The sequence below is a fragment of the Struthio camelus genome, chromosome 3 (genome assembly GCF_040807025.1).
Source record: "Struthio camelus isolate bStrCam1 chromosome 3, bStrCam1.hap1, whole genome shotgun sequence".
NCBI classification, from domain to species: Eukaryota; Metazoa; Chordata; class Aves; order Struthioniformes; family Struthionidae; genus Struthio; species Struthio camelus.
The window spans coordinates 13,339,064-13,363,161 of NC_090944.1; the positions used below are offsets into that span (position 1 = coordinate 13,339,064).

At 40.4% G+C, this 24,098-nt stretch overlaps 1 protein-coding gene across 9 annotated transcripts in view; it reads right to left on the minus strand.

Annotated features, from left to right (window-relative positions):
* Positions 1 to 15,008: 15,008 nt before the first annotated feature.
* Positions 15,009 to 24,098, minus strand: part of SUPT3H (SPT3 homolog, SAGA and STAGA complex component) — a 303,750-nt gene continuing 294,660 nt past the window's right edge. For all 9 annotated transcript variants that reach the window (XM_068936984.1, XM_009667978.2, XM_009667976.2 and 6 more), the window contains one exon: positions 15,009 to 16,803. In XM_068936984.1, coding sequence (XP_068793085.1) covers positions 16,762 to 16,803 — 42 coding nt within the window. In that variant the 3' untranslated portion in view covers positions 15,009 to 16,761. The remainder of the gene's footprint in view (positions 16,804 to 24,098) is intronic.

The following is a 24,098-nucleotide window of genomic DNA, read 5'->3' on the forward strand; positions in this document are numbered from 1 at the left end:
ACAAACATTAACTAAGGCTAATAAAATAAACTCCTCTGATATTTTAGTAGGTAGGTAAGAATGTTTAGCTATCATAGCTGTAATAAGGAATAAACCAATAATAGCTGATTCTGTATGATATGAATCTGAGGAAATTAATCCAGCTAGAAGTGATTAAAATTATTAAAACTCCAAACTCTCCTGGGATCATAGCATTAGGCAACTCCTTAGCAGAGTTCAGATCACCAAAAGCTTATGAAAATATTTCTGGAAAGAGCTACAGGAAGTATTACATCATTGAAGATACGATACTGCCTAAGGGATACCGCACAACACCACGAGTCAGGAAATTTGACTTCTATGCCCCTCTCAACCTAGTACCGGTGTCCTGCGCGACTGAAACAAGCCAATTCGTCTCTTGTTCCTCTTACACTCTTCACTTGCCTTGCCTGTTTAAGATTGCGAGCTCCTCAGCAGTGGGACTCCTTTTTCTTGTGTTTATCAAGAGCCTTGGCCCTTGGGAGTACCTGTCGTAATAATGTAGGGTTTCAGACTAAACATAGTTTGACTGGCTGTCCTCCTTAGACAGAAGCCTCAGCGTGTTATTATTATCTCAGTTGGTAAAAAGATATTCTAGGGACACACTGAAGGCATTTAACCATTATATCCACATGAGATGTAGGCAAATTGTTAAGGAAACGTAGATAAGCATATGGCAGTCACCAAGTCCTTGCTGGTTTCTTCAATCACACATATTTTCTGCAATGCTAGGTTAATTATTTTGGCAAATTATTTTCCACACCTTTTTCTGCAGCATAGGCTTCTCCTGGGCTGTGTTTGGGTAGAGTGAAGATGGTGAGAAAGGCAGTTGTAAGGCAGTTGTGTCCCTGGCTACTAGCTTCATAGCTTGCAGCGGGAAGGAGACAGCCTGCTTGAAGATTTCCAGGTCACTCTTACAAGCCCAAGAGAAGATCCTCAACCAGCCTGAATTTGAATCCCTTAGTGATACACACTGTCTTATAACCATAGGCTCAGTTTCTAGAGACAGCTAAGGTCTACTATGGCCAGTGCTTCACCTTTGCCAGGGCAATTTTTTCCTTCTTGGCTGCAGTTTAGCCTGAAAAGTGCCTTCTACGAGGTCTTCCAAAACAATTTACGAAGATACATGACGAGGGAAGTCACGTATCAGAAAAGCATTACCTCCCATCTCCTTTCCCTGTTTTCCCTACTATTTCTAACTATATCACCTTAAATAGCCAATCTTTCTGAGCCTTCAGGTCTCCAGACGGACTGCAGATCCTGCTGTGACTGTTAAAAGATGTCAGATAAACTCATCATGGAAGAAATATCACAAACTGGATTAGGTGCTGATTTCAGATGTTGGTCCTATTAACCTGGAGAACATCATTACATCAAATCACCCCTGATTCAGACAAGTGTTATTACACTGAAAATCAGAGTCTGACATTTGCCATGAAAGAAAACAACAGTAGAAGTGATTGCACATTGCAACACCAGAGCTTAACATTTCAGAATGTAGTTTCTATGGGTTGGGTTTAATCATAAATAAATATAATATTTCAATGTGGCAAGAAAGAAATTGCTCCATATTTTGTAATGCATAATGTATAGGTGGAAACAAAACATTAGGGAAGTTCCCACCTGTTTTCTGCTCCAACATAGGAGCAAAGGACCAAAGGTCACTTTTTGAAGTCTATCTAGGAATGTGCAGATGTGTTTCAGTGGTTTCTCCACAAACTAGGAAAGATCTAGCATCAGAACTACTCCTTTAGCTTAAGCAGTAGCAGTGATCCTCTTCAGCATTGCAGATTGCAAGTGCAAACCCTAAAAGCAGCGCAAGCGGGAAAGATCAGGCACAAATTTGCACTCATTAGGTCACTTACTCTCCCTAGATTTATAGCCTCAGTGTGAGTGTTTTATATCCCCCAATGTACATTTACAGTCTGTTACCATTAACATACCATTATTCATCATTATTTTTAAACTCCAATTTTGACTTCTCCAAGAAGTTTCAATAATTTTTTAATTGCTAGTTTTTTAATAAAAATCACTGGGTAAGTCTACCCCACGACTACAAGTGTAGATTCAGTAGAGGAATGAAAATTCAGCTTTGAGCATACACCCCTTTGCAACTTTAGTTGTGCAGCCATTGGAGCTTATTACAGACTAGTGGACGTCTGATAAATTTGCCATTGACATTGTGAAAAGCACATATGAACGCAATGCAAAAGGTGAAGAGGAAAGCCGTGGCCCCCACTGAAGTTAACCAAAGGCTTAATATTTAAGATGAAGGTCCACCCTCTTATTTTTGCTCAGTATGATTGCAGTTAATGCTCTGACAGCCTGGTATAAATCGCTGTTTCGAGGGATTAAATGTGCTTCAGCCATAGGCTGCGTTACATAGGGCAAAAGTTCTTTTCAGATGCACGCTCATGATACTCCACTAAAGAAATAAAAGAGGCCTGAAAACAACTTATTTTAGCTATAATGATGTGAAAGATCTCATGACCGTTGGATCCAATCTTGCTCTTTAAAGAGTTTCAAACAACATGCAATTTTAGCCTAGAGCTTTTATAACATCCTTACCACTAAAAAAGTGAGAGACCAAGAAAATTTGTACTAAGAATGCCTTTTCTTAGGCCTCTATGAACGTACTGCTGTTCCTCACACTAGTGCAAACGCACCGATCTGTAAGCAGAAAAATAGATTTCATTGCATGGTCATACATGAAACACAGAGGGTATCAAGAACCATATATTTTTCTTAAGTGTGAAAGGAAAAACAAAATCAACGGTGAAACAAGATGTCGCCTTTCTTGGCATCCCAGCCTTTGCATCTCTCCCACTGCCAATTCACTCTGGAACAAAGGAAGTGCTTTTAGCACCTGGATGAATTAGAAGTTAGGGGAACAAGTGATCTGAAAGCATCTCTCTTTGCTGTTTGTGTATCACATGAAAGGTTAGTTTGTCTAGTAAAGAAAGGGGAGTCAGGAAGCTTCGTGAGAGGTTACAGCTTTGCGGAGAGTAAAATCTGTACATTGCTGCCATGGGCCAGCCCCCCCAGAAATGAGTTTTTATCTCCACACATTGACTGCTCAGCAACTTCCAAGGGAAAAATTTAGCCCAAGACCTGCACATCACTTGCTGTTATTGCTTATGTAGCACACAGTTGTTACAGAAGGACTCTGGTGCTTCCTGCCTCTCCGACAGCATTGACATCGCTGCTAGACGCAAAGTACACTAACCATATTTAAAGAATCACTGGCCTTTCTCATTAGGCTCCTATAGGATTTGGTTTTCCACAGCTCCAGCCTCTCCAAAGCCATGTTAAAAATAGGCTTGGTAATACTTTTCACATTTGTAGGCTGTCATAAATGGTTAGCCAGGAAGAAGTCATTCACATGCACATGACTTTATAATTAAGGCACCTAACTTTTATAAAACCCATTTTTCACAGAAGCAGTGACTTTTAATAAAGTGCAGTGGAGCTGTGGGGGGATTCTGTGGTTTCTGTGTGCAGGCCTTGTGCGAACATTTCGACCTTCAACCCTGACCACAGAGACCACAGTCATCAGGAGGAATATTCATTTCACTCCAGTACTTGTCTGGTCCAGTGGAGAGGCCCCTGGGCACAGAGGCAAGAGGCTGTGGGCCTGGTCCCAGCCATGGTGCTCACTTGCTGGAAGCTAGAGGCAGTTGTTTTTCTTCTTTGGGCCTCAGTTTCTCCGTCTATAAAATTGGGATGATGATTTCTTCTTCCTTTGAACGGCACCTTGAGACCTAGGGATGAAGCAAGTAAGATATTATTTTTTCAGATGGGGTCACTGAGGCACGTAGAGGCATGCATTAACAACACGTTATAGGTTAAGATGTAGAGCGAGCTGGAAATAAAGTTCAAGAGTCATGATTTTCATTCATTCACATGCGCTCCCTGTTGGACGAAACTGCTTTTATTTCATGGCCTCATGAGGAGTAGGATGCAGGAAATTAAAAACTGGGATTAACTGCTGAAGCTCTTTCATCCAGAGCAGTAGGAGGATTGCATGGAAGCCCTCAGGCTCTCTCCATGCAGGTAGTAATGACATGCTCAAAGCAGAAAAAATAAGAAAAAATTAAAAAGCCATGAGATAATCACTAGAAAGTAATTCCACTTCACTGTGAAGGGTACTCATTTCAGTTCATTATAGAAAAATGTCTGATCATCAGTGTGATGAGGACACTGAATTTGAACACAATCATTCCACACCAGCATTCACCCAACAGCCACAGGGCAGGTTCATGTGAGCAAAGACACTTACACCACAACAGCATGGGATTTCAGGAAGACCCAGTTCACTTCTTTTTTTCCTGACAAAAAATGCTTGTCCAGGTGCATGTCACGGTGCCCCTCACTGGGCCCAGCCATGGGACCTTGCAGGTTCTGAACCATAAATCCCTCCCTCGCCTGGTTCACCCCTAGGTTGAATAATCCCTTCTTTTACTAATTCTTCATTTGCTCTCGCATATGCAAAGTGCAAGCTTTTGAGGGCCATTTGAACCCTTGTTACGGGATCTCTGTGACAGGTAACAAGCTTTACGGGGAGGTAAAAGGCAATAGTTTTATCATTGACACTTGTAGGCTCCTGACACTGTCTCATATTCACTTTCATAATCAGGTGAGGGAAATACGGTCTAGATAAAACTGCTCTAGGGTGGGGACAAGACTAGTTAGATATATGTGCTTGGAGAACAGTTATCAATGGTTCATTGTCAAAACGGAAAGCAGTACTGAAAGTCCCAAAAACATAACCTGGGAGGACAGATTGATCAAGTTACAGTAATTAGCCAAAAGAGAGAGTCCTGGTGGGGTATAATAACCTTTGAGTACAGAAAGGGCTGTTACAAAGTGCACTGGAACAATCTGTCCTCGCTGGGAGGACAAGAAATAATGTGTTTCAATTGCTGCAAGCTAGATGGGGAAAAATATGATGATCAAGAATAGCACTAGATTAATCAGCTAGGAAGGCTGTGAAATCTCCATCCTTGGAGAGCTTTAAAAACAGGCTGAATAAACTTCTGCCAGGAACAACAGCTATAATAGATCCTGCTTAAACGGAGGACTCTGCTATAGGTCTATGTCAGCCTGAATAACATCCTGAACCTTGGTGTGCTCCTGGCCTGGCTTTGTGCACCCACATCACTCACTTATAGACTGCAGGTAGTTCAGTGCAGTACATATAGTATACAAAGATACCCCACTCCGCCTAAAAATCTGAGCTGCGGTTATAGCCGGCAAGATTGGGACACTTCACGGAGGTTGTGCAGTGCCACCGAAAGGGTAGACGGGGACAAATGTAGTAGTTAACCTAAGTGCTCTAGCTGGGTCACGTGCAGCCCTGAGTCTTTTTGCAGTGCTTTCTCCAAGATCATCTCACACCTGATCTTGCGCAGGCACTTGTGTCTCAGCTGTGTGGACACAAGGCACATACGAACTTGGAGGAATCTAGCAGCCATGTGGGACAGACCGAAGTCAGTCTACTGTGTTCATGCACTCAGAAAACATAAAAATGTGCAATATAAAAAAGCCCCACATGCTGAATCTCTGGATACTCAGTGTAATGTGCAAGCAGGACTCCTGAACTTTGCACGGGCAGAGGGGAGCCCAGCCAGGAGGAGCACAAGTCCACGACTGCTCGCGCCATCAGGGTTCAGGGCTTGTGCTTGCAATATGCGCTGCTTTGGGATAAATCCAGGGGAACACAGAGGAAATAGTTTGGAGTTTTTACACCTATGTCGGATGATTTCTGAACCACAGATTAGCCAGTCTCACCTAGTGTGTCATTTACTATGGATTTCAAAAGATTTTGGCGCAGACCCCAGGTTTGTAGATTTGTGTAGTCCACTAAATAGTGTGTTCACCAGAAACATACTGCTATCAATTACTGGATTCCTACATCACATAGTAGGTGCAATTTACTCTAAAACAAAAATGTAAGATACATATAAATATAAAATACACATAAAAATGCAATTTCTTTGGTCTCTGCTTTGACAACTGTAGGGAAGTAGCAGACATCTTTGAGGAAGGTGCTCTGCTGGGATTAATGGCCAGGTGGGGGTTAATAGGCCACAGCTGCACTGTGATCCCCAACTCCACCCCAAATTAATGATCTTCTGAGGACATATCCTTAAATTAGAGGAAATGACAGGTTTAAATTGGCATGTGCCACACACAGAGCAGTGGCAAGCCCAACAGTTAGTATAATTTTTAATATGGCCATAGAAAACACCTTTTTATACTAATAGAATAAATCATGTTCTCAACACCTGGAGTTTACACTAGCCAATCTGTAATAACGTATTAATGCATAGCAGTTGCACATCCTGTTACAGAGCAGCAATAAAATGGTGAGGGACCCAAGGGTAAGGGTATTAGCTCTCACCAGCATGACTCACTGAAGGTTGTAGATCACCACTCCGCAACGCTGCAGCTGATCACCTCCACTCTCACACAACAGACAACAGACCATTAACTTCTTTTTCCTCCTATATTTCCACTGGCTTTTCTTTTTCCTTCTTAATTTCCTTCTTTCTCCCAATCACGCAGGCTTAAATTCAGTGCAACAGTCCTATTTCCAGCCCTCCTTTAAGAGTGTGCTTTGAGCACCGAAACCATGGCTAATTATACCGAGTACCAAGCCCGTTGCATGCAGGATGGACGCCAGATGCTGCCCCTTCGCTTAGGGGTGCAGCACGTTTCCCAACCGCGGAGATGCGCTGGCGGCAGCCGAACTGCATATCCGATACTTACCGCAGCAGCCAGAACGGATTTGCTTGTGGGGGAAGAACAGGATTTTCTCCTGCTATCCCACATCTGCAGTGTATGGGCAATTCTGAGTAGGGTTCATGCAGAAGTAGGTGTTGAGAAAAATGGATTAATTCCTTCCTCTCAGAGGTACTGTTTCGAGCTGCCGATGGGGTCGGGCAGACCTCAGTAAATTGGTTGTGCTCCGTGCACATTTCCCAGCTTTCCTTTGAAACCAGGAAGGTGGCGTTTTTTTTCCCTTCGTAAACTAAAATCTGAAATTCTAATTTTGGTCGCAGAAGTTGGTGATTTTAATGGGGGGGGGGGGTTGTTTTAGATTTACAAATAATATTGGTCAGGCAAGCTCAACTATTACCCTAGGTTTGGTACCTTTACTGATCAGCAAGAAGTCACACACGTGAAGAGCTGAAATTGATGCCTATTTTGGTAAGTATGCTGGGCTTACCTGAGACCACATTTTAGTTTTCTGCTTTGTACTGTGCGGAATAGAAACATTGTACCCAAACTGCAGAGGGAGCTCTGAGCCAGAAACCTCATTCATCAGGACTCAGGGTCTTTCTGAGGCGCTGAAATATTTGGACTTTGCAAATCAAAGGAAACAAAGCATTTGACGAAGCAGCTGCTCTGGGGCATTCATCCCTACCTGTGGAAGAAGAACCGAAGACATTTTGCAAAGCTGCGTGAGACTGGGGCTCTGTCAGTTTTTCAGTCCCAGAGCTTTGCAACTTCCACAGCGTCACGTTTTCATTTGACTTTTTCGGCATATAGGATCTTCATTATTATTGTTATTACTTATAGGGTCTTCTCATTATTATCATTATTATTTTAAAAGGACTGGCTCTACTAATTTATACTCATTACACAGCTAGTGAATTGAGGCACTGAGAGGTCTGGATGGAAAGCCAGGTCTCCAGAACCCCATTTCAGTGCTTTTACTTTCATTATGTATCAAAAAGAGAGGAAAGAAGAGGAAAAAAGAAAAGCATTCCTTTTCCCTAAAAAAAAGAAAAAAGATATGCAGAATCGGATAGAATGCAAAATCAAGATAATACAGAATGGAGCAGCTAGCAGCTACGAAAGGCAGCAGAAACTTTATTTCTAGAATTAGAGTGATATCACCAATGACGCTTTCGACAGGGAAGTAAACAGGAAAAGCTGAGTTGGCTTTAACTCCCTAAGAAACAGGGAGGGAAAAGCCCATGTTTACTAAATGGAAAAGGACAGACAAAGGCACTACAGAACTGAATGTTATTTTCAACATTCCCAAAAGGGGATGAGACATGACAGAGTAAAGACACAACAAAACTTTAAAAAAAAAAAAATCTCGTTCAGAAAGTACTTATTAGTGTTTCTTCTAAAATGGATTTAGAATCTGATTCCCTCTGTCTGCCCAAGTCAAGGCGGGAAAGCATGACTGCCTCATAAACTTCTCTACAGTTTGAAAGCTTTGATAGGTCTTGGCTTTTTTCCTTATTCCTATACCAAACCTTTATCCATTCTGAGTATGGTCAGATCTATCTTTGAAAATGAACTTCTTAGACCTATACTTACATTTACTGTCTCCACAATTTGATAGCTTGACTTCTCCCAAGACACAGTAGGATAATTCTCTTAATGGTTATAAATAGAGTCACTGAATTTGGATGAAATATTCAATCAGGAACTGCCACAAAGAGGAAGATTTATTGGTTATCTAGGACCTGGTTTTGCAACCACAATCAATATGAAGTCACTGATAACATGGAGGTTAATGGAGTACGGACAGCAGGGTTCTTCCTCCTATCCGTGAAAAATTGTCAGTACATATAAATTAAACAAATCTAGTGCTTCTGAGCAGAGCCTGAGCCTCTTATCTTACTACAGCCTTAGCTACTTGACCAGAGATTTCACATACTGCTTTATCTGCTGACTGTCAAATGCAAACGGGGGCTGCAAGAATGACTTGGTCACCATGACTGGTGTTGCAAAACATGTGCTCCACGCAGCTAGAAGCCAGCTGTCTTCTCCCAAATATAAAGTATTGCAAAATCACAGAATCACAGAACGGTTGAGGTTGGAAGGGACCTCTGGAGATCATCTAGTCCAACTGCCCTGCTCAGGCAGGGTCGTCTAGAGCACATTGCTCAGGACCATGTCCAGGAGGCTGTTGAATACCTCCAAGGTGGAGACTCCAAAATGTATGCTCAGATCCTGCTTCTCAGTTCCTACTCGACAAGAAGGTCTTTGTACCATGAAAGCAACAAGATACTGGCCTGTGTTAGCAGAAAAAACGCAATCTGAGTTAAGAAGTATAACTCACCCCACCACCTTCATGTAAACTCATGTGTCCTGCACCTGCAGGCTCCTGGCTGCAGGTCTGGGAAACAATCTGTTGGGGTTCGCTCTTGTTCCCACATAAGCCTCAAGAGCTATCACTTAATTTAGGAGAAACAAGACTCAGGCTCTACCATAAGCACCTCCTTGAAAAAATGATGGCATCTTTTCTCCTGTAAGTTTGTATACCTTCAGAATTCAAAACACAAAGAGATAATTTTAGATTTTTTTCCCCTATAAATTGCATACAAACTCAGGGACTATCTCTGACCTTCCCGTGGAAGTTTAATAGTAATGTTTTTAGTATCCATAAATTTTTGGGTGTCACTTGCTAGTAAAAAGTTGGATAGGAAAAACAGGGGGAAATAGCCTATCCATATGAAAACAATAATCATGTAATATTTATTGTCTGGGATTGAAATGTTTCAAATATTCAAAGCAATAAAACGTCAGGAAAAGCTAGACTTCCTGATGTAAAAAAAAAACATAAATTTCTCCCTTCATAAGACACAAGGAGGGGGAAAAAAAAAATCAATGTGATATTTTACGCTAAAGAAAGAAAGAAAGGAAAAAAAAAAAAACCCTTAAATCTAAGTTAAAGCAGTAGAGAGCCCCCAGAGGGCACAATCTACTTACCTTTGGGAGTCTGAAGGAAGGAAATGGCAGCCAAGAGCACAACTCATGTATAATAAAATATAAGGAAATTTCAAACACAATTTGAGCGAGCAATGAGGTATCTCTGCAGTATCCAACTCTGACAACTCCCTTAACGTTCAAGCGCTATAAAAATACCTGCTGTGGCCCTCAATGTATAAACTGGGGACTTATTCCCAGCCCTTCGAGATCTCTCCCTTTCAAACTCCATTTTACTAGCTTTTAAAAATAAATAAATTAAACACGCTTGCAGATTCAGAAATGCCTTTTTCATACAGGAGGTCAGAGATGATTTTTGTAAAACTTTATGAGGCTTCATGATCTCTTCAAGATCCACACTGTGGCATTAAACTTGAGTGCAAGAGAAAAATGAGTAATGAAGAGAAAAGAAAACAAAGTTTACAGTCATATTACTTTATGAAAGAAAATTTTTTATCTTTACAAAGATAAATCTGCTTTCATTGCAGAGAGAAGGAGATATTCAAAGAGGGTCAAATTTGCTTTTGGATTTCTAAAACCAGAGCTGTTTTTTGGGATTCAGCCTTCTGGAAAATTAAGAATATAACTATCTATCTGTTCCTGTTTTTTTTTCTATGCCTCTCCTCCTTACCTATGAATACAGTTCTAGTAACCATCTCTTTAACTGTTGCAGTAATTTAACCCTGCTTTTAGGACTACGGAGAAAACAGGCTAGGAGTCAAAATCCCTTCAGAGTGTGCACCCTGAACACATACCAAAAGGGCATACAGAAAGAGCCTCAGTAAAATAAAAATGAATAGAGCATCATCTAGAAGGCCAGCTTCAACACTGTAAAAACATATATAAAAATGAGTAAAAATACATACAAAAGTGAGCCATGCCAAAACCTGAAATTGTCTGGAATCTGGTCAGAAATTCAAGTTTGGTTGCTTACCCCAAACGTTATCTTCACTACTGTAACACTGGGAAGACTACAACCGGCATCCACGGCAACACCTCCTACCACAGGCAACAGCCAGCCCTTTACTTCCTCTCATTTAACTGGATCCCGAAACAAGATCAAGTTCCTACACAGGCAGTTTCACACATATTAGGGTATAGTCCTCTGCTTCATAGCGACTACCATCCAAACAGGTTTAACGGGGGGAATTGGAGCACAGAGACTAACACATATTTACTCTTCCAGAGTCGCGTAGAGTCACCTTCATTCTTCTCCCATTAATCCGTGCACGGATGGTGGTTTGGCCATTGCCTTCTCCTGGATGCTTTTGTTGTAGGACAACATTCACAAACTGTGCCTCATCTGGACACCTGAGCTGAGGTGAGGTAGCTCCACCTGTCCTGGCAGCATGAATAAAAGTCATGGATCCAGAATGCGCCTCGAAATGCATTTGCCTTTAAAATGTAATAGGTTTTTAACCCACTGCTCAGAAACAACAGCTGCAGAAAGAGAGAAAACTGTCAACCACTGTATTGACTCTGAAAACTAACCATATATGAGAAACAAATATTCTTAACCATTTCACTGCCAGACACATGAGCACAAAGTTCTCATCCATCATTGCTGCAGAAAGCACCCAAAGCGTAGAAATAATCATGAAGTAACTCTCAAGTATGAAAATAGGTAATAATTTGGTAACATTGCAAAACTGAGAAATATAAATTCTTTTAATAGTAAAGTAAGAGCAAGGTAACATGGAGAACATGAGAGAGATCGTGTTTAGTTTATTGAAATCAAGTGTTTGAAACTACAGCAAAATTTGTGCAAATACAGTGAAGTTCAGCTCTGATGATCAGCAGATACATGGCGACCCGAGCAAGGCAGTTCAAGGAAAAACCTTCAGCTGGAATTGTGCTTCTACAGAAATCTCGCTCCTTCCGTGGTGATATTTCAGATTTGTTTTCACCTGTGTTTGACAAACGGTTGCAGCCATTTCATTTGCAGATCTGAAGAAATCATGTCAGTACAAGAAATGTAATGGTTTCTTTGTTTTTTCTTTTTATTTTGCAGATTAATTAAATACTTATGGAAATGAGAGTTTAGTAGAACCATTTGAGCCAACTTGCCTTTTTGACTCTGCTAAAACTGAATCTAAATCCCGCTGTGGCTTCAGGTATCTTACACCTTCTGTCCTTCCAGGTGTCGCTATGGGCTGCAGAACACCACCTTTCAGCAGCACTTTATTAGATACATTCATCAGATCTAGGTCATTTATTAAAAGCTCACATTTTGCTTTACCTTTGTGAACAGCCGTCGCAGTTGCTGCCCCATTTAAAGGAGGGCATTCATGTTTCTTAATTGTACTTCTACTATTATTGTACTTCATTGTACTTCTACTATTACTTGTTGCAGGCCTCCTGCACTAAACAAAGGGAGGTTGAGGGGTGACCAAGGTTAAGATCACTCCAGTGCTGCAGAAGTAGGATTTTTTTCATGTTTCCCTCACGGTAATTCCTGATGCAGGTGTCCAGCACAGTGAGAAGGGACAGCGTCCCTCCATCCCTGTTTTGGTGGAAATGTAATATTTACGGTTCTGCAGGGAGTTGTTCAGGGGCTGTGGCACACTTTGGTAGGAAGGTTTTTACTTGCTGAGCCCTGGATTACATCTAAATTAAATGATTGCATTCTTCCTCGTCAAATTCCTCTCGTAGATCCAGTTGGATACCATTTTGGCCACTTTCTGTCCTAACCTGCGGGGCAGGATTACGCGCTTTCTGATACGCCTGTCACTTCGACTGGAGAGGGAAGATGACTCAGAGGTGAGGGCATCAGTAAGGATTTGGGAAAGCCAGGTTTTCTGAGCCATCCCAGGTTTCCCAACATGGGGCCAGTCATTTAGCCTTTCTGTGCCTCAAAAGAAATTGAGATAACAGCATTTTATTACTTCATAGCAGTGCTGCAGGCATAAATACACAGAAGATGGTGAGGTGCTCAGATATTACAGTAATGAAAGTCATATAAATACCAAAGATTGACAGATCACATCTTCATAAAATCAGTAAGAAAATCTGCAAAGCATCTGGATGAAGAGGGCTACAGAAATACAAGGATATTGGTATAAGATTCTTGTGCCAATATTTCTGTCTGACAGGAATTAAGATAAATTATCAATCATAAGAAATAGAAAATAGCTATAAAACGAAAACCAAAACTGTATTATTATAATTTTAGCTTTTGATTTCCCCTATTTATCTTTCCAGTTCTCTTCCTTTACTAATCTATCTTGTTTAGCAAAAATAGCATATAAGTATAGTGCAGCTTGATTACTGCGAATGGCTATTAATGTAGTGTTTCAGAGCGCTCTCTAGACAGTTAAAAGGCTTTTAACAATAAAATATGAAGAGTTCCTTCAAATTTGCAGTCATCTGCCCTTTAAAAGTTTCAGTTGCCAACATTTCAGTGATTTATGGAAGTTAAAATATCTGATTTTTGTCTCCCCACAATAGATGAGAGCTGTTTTCCTTATTATTTTCTAAATGCAACGTCATTACCTTAAGCAGGGAAAAAAAAAAAGTTAAAAGAGCTACATTAGAAGATACAGCTTTTAAAATAATTTTAAGGCATCTGGCCTTATTTAAACCATCAAATTTAAATTCAGTTCCTTCAGGGATGGCTCTGTTGCTTTGCGCTGGCTCCATGCCCTCCGAATAAAGCCCTGGATTTAATGCATGCCACCACGTTTCACTAGCTGTACTGCTGCTCCGTACGATATATAGTAGAGGTATAAAAAGCCTAACCTCGGACAAGATGATTCACTTAGGCAAGAAAAAAACAAAAGTGTAATAGTATAAGTTTCAACTAGAGGTTAGACTTGTGACAAATGTCACTATCTATTTATTCTTAAATTATTAGTGGAAGTGTTTATGTACTATGAAACATTCTGTATGAGCTAGACAGGAAACTATAAAATATTTTATGGGATCTACACATGGCTGATGGCAGAATGTTAATACAATGCTAAGGTTCATCTAAATTCAAGAAGTGCCAGAAAACACTTTTTAAAAAAAAAAAAAAAATTAGTGCAATGCTCATTTGACAAAGAGAACTGTATTCTGAAAACTTAGGGAGGCCAAATCGTGTAACATCGGGAGCCTCTCCAGGGAACTGTGGAGCACTCGCAGCTTCTCCCGCCTTCAAGCTGACGGTAAAAGCCCTTGAAAGGTGCCGAAAAAAGCCTAGCGAAGGGCAGGTCGGTCGCTATGGGGAATCAGACGGTCCCCAGTTAAAAATCTGCTTTGTGCTCCAGGACCTCCTTTACCTCTAACGATCTGGAGTTGAATTAATAGTCCTGTTTTACAGCTGGCTAGACTGAAAAGCGAGGTAGTATATCCCCGCAGCAGGTTAGACAGCGAATCTTGAGCAAAACTCCTGCTCCCTTCATCGTTACGCCACCTTGTTCCTACTGAAACTAGTCCGGTTTCCACTTGCTCAAGTCACTGCGAGCATGTTAAACAGTCAGCATTAACTGATTCAGCTGTTATCAAGTCTGTAATAAGAATCAAAAATATTCACCAGATGGCATTACACAAACACCGAGCTGTTAGTACCCATTAAGTCTCACTTTTATGCACACTATAAAGAAAAAAGTTGAAGATAAAATGTATAGTACCATCTTAAATGCGCATCTCTGCTTCTACAGCTTTGAAAATGGTGCTAAGACATATTGCACATGCAGCATGAGCCCCATTCGTCTCATTTAGGTTTTAAACAGAATTAAGGAAAGAAAACTGTGAAGATGAGAAAAAGGTATTACTTCCCAATGTAAGAATAACTGGATTAGTCCAAGATAGGGAGACATAACCTACCTTGTTTTACTCTAAATTCAGCTCACCGACTTATGTAGAGAAGTGAAAGGCTATTATATGGGTTTACTGGGCAAACCCAGATTTTATAAATAACTGCCTGTCAGACTGTTCAAGATAGACAAACACACAGTAGACCAACAAAAACATGATCTGTCATATTTGTGAGAGAAATGTATGTTGAGTCTTCATTCTCTGGGACTTTAAGTAGACCAGTAAAAAATAAGTGCCAGTATTTTTCCTGCTTATGCATATTTTAAAATGTAAAATCTGGGAGAGATACAGCTACGGAAGGAATTTTGATTCCAGTACCCAGTGCCTGAAATGGTTTCTTCTGTCTGTATGCCTGCAGATCGAAACCAAATACAATAAATGCTGGTGTCCTTTTAAAAAGTCTGGATGTTTACAGCAAGCATATAATTTTCCATGATTAAGGACGCCAACAAAAATAGGAATGATGATAAAAAGAAAAGTTTAATGATACATTTCAACAAGCGCAGATGGAACATCAGGAAACTTTCCCCCCCCCGTTTAATATACTGCATTGTACACATTACTTCTAGTCCTTTACACGTAGATTAATTCCAGAAAACAGAACTGTGAGCAGGTAAAAGAAAAAAACAATTTATGAATGGCAGTAACGTTTTACATACAAAGTTCACATTTACAATATTTTGGTTACAAGGAAAAGAGACATTTTTCTGATCACTGAAAAAAAAAAATATATATATATATAGTCAAGTTTTCACAAGCAGGTCCAAGAAAGCAGGGCAACCAAACTGCTTATAAATGACTTCAATAGCATATAGGAGAAGTGGGAGTAAAAGTTAAGACCTCACATACTAAGCACAAAGGAGGAGGATGGCTGCACTATACAAAAGTACTATTTTGTTGATCTCCTCTGGATCCCTCGAGTGCTCTGTCTTAATTTGTGGTTTAAGTCAGATTCTAAGCCTGCACTAAGAGCTGCTAAAGGGGACCCCTGGGGCAGCGGGATGCCACAGGGACACAGGCAGTAAATGCCGGTAGATCCTGATGAAGGGCTGAAGCATAAGCCCTTTTCTCTGGTCAAGCATCGTCGTGGTTAGCTCTATATTTGTACAGTTTTTATGGGAAGAAATGAATGTGTTTGTGAGGAAAGCGAAGGCTGGAGGAGCAGGGAACGGGCAGAACCATAGAGGGAGGGTCTGAGATTTACAAAATAAATCTGAAAACAAACAAAGCGAAATAAAATATCAAAAGGCAAAAAGGAGCCCATTTCTCCTCCGACCAAAGTCAACGGCAGCGCTGCCTTTTGTCAACAACAGAGACAACATCTGTTTCCTGCACCAATCATTTAAGCAAGGATATAACTTTAAGCCTTTGACTAAAGCCACTGAGATAGACAGGGCTATTCAGATATTTAAGGACACGCTTTGTGAACAGGGGCCCAATTCAGCGCCAAATTACTGCACTCTTCTTGACTTGGGAGGGAGATGGCTCGGGCCCTCGGGGAGGAACGGAATGAAAACAGAGATGTCAGGATTAAGAATTTGGGGCTAAGCATTTAGCCTATCCTTGGGCCTGCAAAAAGAGTCTTTACCTGACAAAGTATCATTTATCTGGGCTTTTCTCTGAAAAAAAAACATGTTGGATCAGAACTTGCTACCAAGCCATCATCAAAAAGCCCCTTACTGGATCAGACCGGGTTATGCTGTTCTAACCCTATCTAAAAATAACTCGAGAGAAATCGATGGAAAACAAGGCTGTTTTTCTCTTTAAAAAAAAAAAAAAAATCACAGGGAAAGACTATACACCCCATTCCATCTTTGGCCTCTTTCTACCCCCCATCCTGCCGTACAAGACACCTCTACCGAAACAGACTTCCACACACTTGAGCAGAAACGACACCGCATTTGAGCAACAGGCTGACAGCAGCAAGTCCACGGCAACTTCCAAAACTGTGTGATCTGCATTCTTGTCCACCTACACGCTATCCCAAACATCCTGCCATTAATTAGCTAAACGGTCCAGCTAGTAAACAAGAATAACGATTGAGGGGGCTGGAAAAAGAGACAGAGGCAGCCAGCAGATAGTCACAACAAACCAGCCCACTCGCTGGTACGCGCGGAGACGTTAGGGCTTGTGTTTTTTTTCCTTCCACGGAGGGGAAAAGAAAAATCACCTTAATATAACACTGTCTTTCCTGTTGCTGCGGCCACATCCATATTAGCAGGCTAGAAAAGTCATCCCATTTCTGCGGTAGGCACTCTGTCAAAGAAAAAGAAAATCTGTAATGAATTATCACGTCAACTTAAACGAGGGAAGAAGGCAGAGAGAAAGGCAAGGCTTTCTTCCTGTTTTGTCGACTCTTCTGGCTGCAATCTAATAGTGTGCTTAATCTGAACATTTCTGGTGGGGAAGCTATAAGCAACCGCTCTGTCTATTAAAAAAATCAGTGCGGTTAACAAGTGGTTAGTGACTCTATTTCAGGAGAGCAAGCGATATGCAAAAATGTAACGTCCTATTTTGTTAATTGCCTGCAAAATAGATGAGGCCAAAAATACACTATTATGCTGAATCTGTTTGGCCTTTATAAGCATGTGTTCTCGATTCACTTTGCTCGAGAATCGCTTCTAACCTAAATATCTTAATAGTCTATAAATTACTGAATCATTACAGGTTTTCCAAACCTAATTTATAGCCTGGGCCAAAAGCTGTGTAAACAGACACTGGTATAACTCCCTGCCCCCCTCCCCAAACAAATTAATCTTAAAGAAGCACCAGTCAGTGCAAAATAATTTGATATGCTGTATATTGTAACCTGGGATCAAGTATTTTCGATGATAAAGCAACAGAAGAGTTAAATAGTATTTGAGAAAAGAATTTTACAAGATAACTGTGACGTTGTCTCACTAAAATAACTTTCATGCATTTTTTAATGTCTCTTTCTGAATCAATATAGGAAGCTATGCCTTTTTTTTTTTTTTTTTTTTTTTACTCAGGACCACTGGAAACCCTATGTTTTAAGGGGATCTTCTCAGTGAAAAATGTATTGCTAAAAATATTTTTAGATATTAATAATAGCTTCAAAATTTCCATTTTGGAGGAGTTTAAATACTTTTCCTCCTTTTGGTTCATCTTCAGTAGTCATAGTTTTGCAAATGAAAATATATTTATTTTTATATTTTATTTCATTACAGCTTCATCAGACTTATTGTCTGCCTCTTATGTTTGAGCACTGGGGAAGTGGTGCATATGACTACCACATTTAGTTGCCCTGTACCGATTTCCAAATTAATTTCAGTGAGACCAATTTATCCTCCTTTAAACTTGAATTAGAAAAGTATCATTAAAACAGAGCAAAGGATAACCTCAAACAGCTTTGCATATAAATAATATTTATACTGAACAGCAAGGAAATAGTTTCGAAAACAGCAAATATACTCAGAGAGACATTTATAGGCAAAAAGAAATAAATACAAGATATAAGTTATAGCATCCTTTACATTAACACTATACTTCAGTATCTAGATCTAACAGCATATGGTCAAAGGGCAGAGTGTCAGCTCTGGGACATATAGCCAGGCAGCAGACATGACAGTATCACCGCAAACAAAAAAGTCCAGAGACTCTATACCCGAAAACAAAATACACAAAAACAGACTAGCCAATAATTTTGAAAAGATTCAATATATTCCCACAACCACAAGCAGCAAGTCCAAGGGAGTTTGGATCCGCAGCTTGCCCAAATCATTATGGCTGGCATTTGGAAGTCTATGCAAAAGTAACGTTTTTAGCTCTTTGACCCTGATATTTTCACAGAGCTTTATAACCAGAGTGACAACCTTTAACATATAAATAAAATATTCAGGGCTATTGTGCAGTTTACACGGAGCTAAATGAACCCGAGTCTAAAGTTGGATTCACATTAAAGATAAAAGGTTGAACCTTGCAAAAGGAATTCTGGTTGCAAAGCAAAGCTGGGTTTGGCTGGGCTCACCTGGGAAATAATCAAGTCTAAAATTTTCCAATATTATATACTTAGTTATGCCCCTGAAAAGGTCATTTTAGAAGCAAGTTTCAGAGCAGGGAGGTTAACACCTTCAGAAAGGTGGACACACCCAGCAGGCTATATTTAGCAATATATTATAGCTACTGTGGCTATAGTTAGGATTGAAAACTATTTCCTACGTAACTCCCTCTTTCACATACTTTTAACTTTCTGAAACATTTGCCCTTGGGCTGAAATTTCCTTTGCTTTAATCTCTGCCCGAAGTTCAATTTCTTTGGAAAGGACCAAGAAAATTCCTTAAGCCATTCTGAAGTTCAGCAATAACGAAAACAACACACTTTTCCTTCCCAAGCCAAAGAGAGTAATTCTGATATATGCATATTTTATTAAGTCATAAATTGATGCATTTTACCCAGAAACAGGCTTTACCTTCAAACTCGGCTTAAAGGTAATTGTTTTGAGAATCAGTATTTCACAGGAGTTTGACTCATCCTGTTCCATAACTGGGTAACATTTCATTCTATTTCTGATACACTACTAGATAATAAAGCTTTAACCTCCAAAATGCCCTTATGCATAGCAAAAATGCTTTACAGTTCTCCCATAGTTCTGAGTTATGACATTTATCTTGAAGATACATACAGCCGAACTCACAATACTAAAAGATGTAGCTTTACATGCCAAGAGCTATGAAAAGAAACCCAGATGTTCTTTATAAACTGTGTATGTGTAGGTGCACTTGCAAGAGAGCGAGCGTGTATATATGTGACAGTCATTGACTGTGGTTTGATATAACATAAAGGGTTTGAATGAGATTTTGGGGTGTTTTATGCCACTTTGGCAGTATCCAGTTCTAAATAAAAGACTATTATGGCTAAGAATTACAGATACAGGATGATGCAGACTCCTGATGTGGGATGAAAATGGCAAGCCATAGCCACATCCATTTTGCCGGCACATAGTATCTTGCTATATTGCAATGTTAGGAGATATCATAGGCCTATGGTCCCTACCAGAGCCCCATGTGGCTAAGTGTCTACTGGATCCAAGTTTTCTGTGCTCATTCTCAAAATTTACTGTCTACCAGCCTGCTACCACCCCTGTTACGGGCCCAACTAGTGAAGTGACCACCTTGCAATTTATAAAAATTAGGAAATTTTTATACATGAGAAATCACAGAATCACAGAATCGTTTAGGTTGGAAGGGACCTCTGGAGATCATCTCGTCCAACCTCCCTGCTCAAGCAGGGTCCTCTAGAGCATATTGCCCAGGATCACATCCAGTATCTCCAGGGAAGGAGACTCCACTACCTCTCTGGGCAACCTGTTCCCCTAGCTTGGTACAAATTGCACAGTTCACCTTCCCAAAACAAATTCCATTCCATTCCAAAAGGTAATATAACCTGATTTGGTCAAGCCAGCTCTCGTAGAACCTCTTCCTGATCCTTGCTCTCATAAAACACGATTTTACATCCTCTCGTCTGACCTTGTTAAAGGTGAGACGATAGATTGCTCCTATCCCTAACGAGATCCCAAGCAGGCCGGGCCAAACTGAAAGAAGCTACATGACCCCTTCCTCTTGCCTTCTTTCCCCAGCCTGCTCTTCCTCCCACTGGGGGAAAGGCACGGATAATTTTGCTGCTGAGTGCTCTGCTTGCCCATGCAATCACCATGTGGAAGCATTTTTTCCTCTCTTTCTTTTAAGACAATCTCTGCAGAACCTTCTCCTAGTTTTGCCATTTGCAAGTAACACAGCAATCCCAAACTCACGTCAGTTTAAACATCTGTGCTGCATTATTCCATGCGTCCTCTTTCTGCCTACTGTACGAGGAACCTAAATTTGAAGAAGTTGTGCCTTTAAATTATAAAAGCACACTGGATTCTGATATAAAAATTTTCTCTGGGAGTGTGATCATTATTTAGTAAATGAGGGTCTTTTTTTTTTTTTTTCCTGAAAGGAGGTATAGTGAAGCAGAAATGAAGAGTAATGTTCACTTCTGCCAGTCATCTAAAAGCAAGATCACGCTTTCCCCTTTGTTTTGATGACAACAGACAAAACAAACAGCTTAAAAAAGGCAGTTTTCTTAAGAGCTCTGGAATAAAAGGCCTTGGTCAAGTAATTCCTCAAATTCCACAGAAAAGTCATCCTTTCTCTATGCCCTCTTTTGTCCTCTCTCTCCTGTAGTGGTAGCATGACGTAGCATATTACGAAAGATCAAGAAGAACTGCTCCATGAAGAGGGCAGCAAAACTCCTGTCCCCACAGTGGGTCACACAAAATGAAATATAGTTTACTGAAGAGCTAATAGGGCCAATTTATTGGCAGAACATCACACGTTTCTTAACACAGATATACTGAAGCTGTGATTTACAGAAACAAGCCCAAGCCAAACCCAAAGATTTGACTATGCCTCAATCTGGGAACATATCAGATTCGAAACAAAGACTTCTGAACAGGTACCTTAGCTAGAAATGGTTTCCAGTTAACAATTTATAGTAGTGCATAACTTACTTCACAGTTGTAACACGATGAGAAAGAATAATTTTGGCAAGAGAAAGGAACAGCTGTGATTTTTGAGTGGGCGGATGTGAGTTAAAATTCTTATTTGGGATAAAATTTGGAAAGTCTAGGGTAAAACATCTCCAACGGACATCCCAGACACTAAAATTTATTAGGCCAAATCCTCAGCTGGGTTAATTCTGCAGTTCTGCTTACTTTAAAGGTGAGATACAATTTCATACTGCTGGAGAATATGGTCTGTTGTATCATTCAAAGATGGTAAATCTTGAATTATAGGTTCCCTATAAGCAAGTTATAGAACAGCATTTTTAGAAGTCCAAGTCTGCCTTTCTTGTTACCCTTGTGTATGTGTGTGGGCAAGTGGTTTAATTACAGTGCATAAAGTGGAATGGCAGACAGAGACATCAAAATCAAAGAGCAAGTCGTGGCTGAACTTCATTAGCAAACATAAATACAAATAGGCACATCTTGTTTGTGACATGCCACGGTCCTTTCCTCCTTTGGTAATTTTGCTCTATTCTCTCATATTTGCATAAATGTGAACTGAACCATATGACTTGACTGGGCTTATGACAGGGGAATCATATGCAAAACCTTTTTTCATTAAGTAATGCTCTTCATGCAGTCTTACAACGTTGCTGTGGAAATCAAGGAGGATTAGGTCTCAGACAGTGAAAGTCTTTATTTAAGAACAGTGGAGGGAGCCCTGCCCTTTAAATAAGAGACATTCTTGGATCAGACACTGGCTGGCAGGATGGAAAAAAGGATGTAGCATTAACTTTCATTCCATTCCAAATAACCTGGAACCCATAAAATACAAAGATTCTCTAATTTTAAATCTGCTCCTTTTCTCCCTGTTTGTTCTTTTCATTTTATTTGTGGAATGTTAACTTTAAAATTTCATTAGACCCCATAATATCAAACAAGTCATTCTGGACAGATTCATAGTTCTTTTGTACATGAAAACATCTACATAAAAAAAACCCCTGTGATTAAAAGGTTGCTCTTCTAATTCTCCCATCCTGCATAGGCAAACCACATGCAAAGAAGTGTTAGCTTATTTAGAGATTAAGATAATAATTAGTTTAGGAGGCAAAGTATAAGCAACATTGTTTGAAAGAGAAAAGCCATATGTTATTTAGAATTAGCTGCTTCTGTTTAGGTCTAAATAAACTTCTGTGGATATAACTTCTCCTTATTAAAAGTACATCCACGTTACAAAAGAAATATGATGCATAATTCTTCCTCTCCAATTTAAGACAATAGCATTGAAGGCTCCAATTCTACAGACCCATCTTTAATCAGTAGCCAAAGCACAGATGTCTGATATTATTCACAGAGTATATAATGTCTAGTATATGGTTAATGATGAATAACAAATCCCACATTTATATGTGTAAACACACAGGCTTAGCAGACTACAAACTTGGGCTATGCACCAAATGATGTCCTCTGCTGTATTCACAAATTCTCACAAATTTCACTTACGACGGGGCCAAACTGATGTGCTGACAGCTATAACATCCACTTATCCGCAAAGCAGTGATCATTGTGGAAGCACAACCACATTTGTGCTTAAGCTAGTCCCTGAGGAATCGCAGTTAGGTGTAAGAAACACAAACACAAACTTTATTACTCAGGTTTGTTCCCCGCGTCTTCAGTTAGCCCCTAAAGAGTCAACCATAGCACAATGGGAATACCTGTCCTCTAGGAACGGCATCGGGATCAGCACGCCTCCACATAGGCAACCACAAACATCAAGCCCTGATAAAAGCATGGCCTCCATAAACCACCGTTCAACAGTTTGTAACCAAATGCTTTCCAATGAAGTCAGCTCTGGGCTTCTGCTTACTTTTTATCTGCCAGCAGCATAAACTTTTTCAGTAATCACATAGAACTGTTTTGCTGTATCCAGGAACAGGATATATGCAGGACATAGCATCCAAGTCTGTTAAAGAATATAGTCTAGATCTGAAAGACCCAACTTTTTTATCGCTGCTTTCTACTACTGGGAATAACGCAACTCCCAAGGCTGGTGGGAACGTAGGAGCCCTGAAAAAGATGGCCCAAACACTTTTCACAGTTACCTCTGTGTAACATCACTCACATTCAACAGTGAAAAGGGAACAAAATTTAGGGCTTTTCTTACTGCCCTTTGCTCATTTTGCCTAATTTGTGATGCTGCAGCTAACTAACAAATGCTGTTCTCAGGGCTAGGCAGATGTTATAAGAAACAAAAGCAAAGCAAAAGGATCATGGCTTCTGTTGTAGGAAGAACTGGCGTGAGGGGGTGGGTACGAACATCTGCCAAAAGAAAAAAGAACAAAATTGGTAGGGAGGGAAAGATTATTTGAAGTTTCTCAGAGGGTATTGTAAACAGTGGAGAAATAAGGAAAAAAAAATGGAACTATAAAACAATACTTGGCAGCCAGCTTTGCAAAATAAACATATTTTAGCAAAGTTCTTCCCATCACTGCCACCAACTTTAATAGACTTATTCGTCCGAGAACAAGAAATTCCTTTTAAATTGCTAAAGAAGACCCTGCTCAGCACACTCAACGAAATTCCTCTGCTGAGTCTTACTTCACTGAGACCCAAATGTTGTTCTCAGTTCACGGTCAGTGAGAGGAATTCCTTCCCCGAGGCTACAAAAACTGTAGCTGAGCTCCTTTGCCACATCTTCTCGTACCAAGGGAGCAGACTGCCTTCTCCTGTGGGGCAAGCTGAAATCCAGCAAGTTATTATTGCAGTAGGTCTAATGGCTCACAACTGTCTGTCCGTGACAGGCCACTTGCTTGGCACCCAGGAGTCCTCCCCACGGTGCTGGAGGGTGATGTGCACCATCGGCATGACGGACACCACCCTCTGCGACAGCTCCTTGGTAGCACAGATCTCCTCGGCAGCATCACAGTTAGTTTCTTAAAATTTTACCTTCTTGAGTCAAACTGGTGGAAACGCTCTCAGGAGCTCAGAGACTAGTGTCTCCTCTTCTGATGTGTCTCAACTCGCTGCTTGAACTGTACTGCAGCAA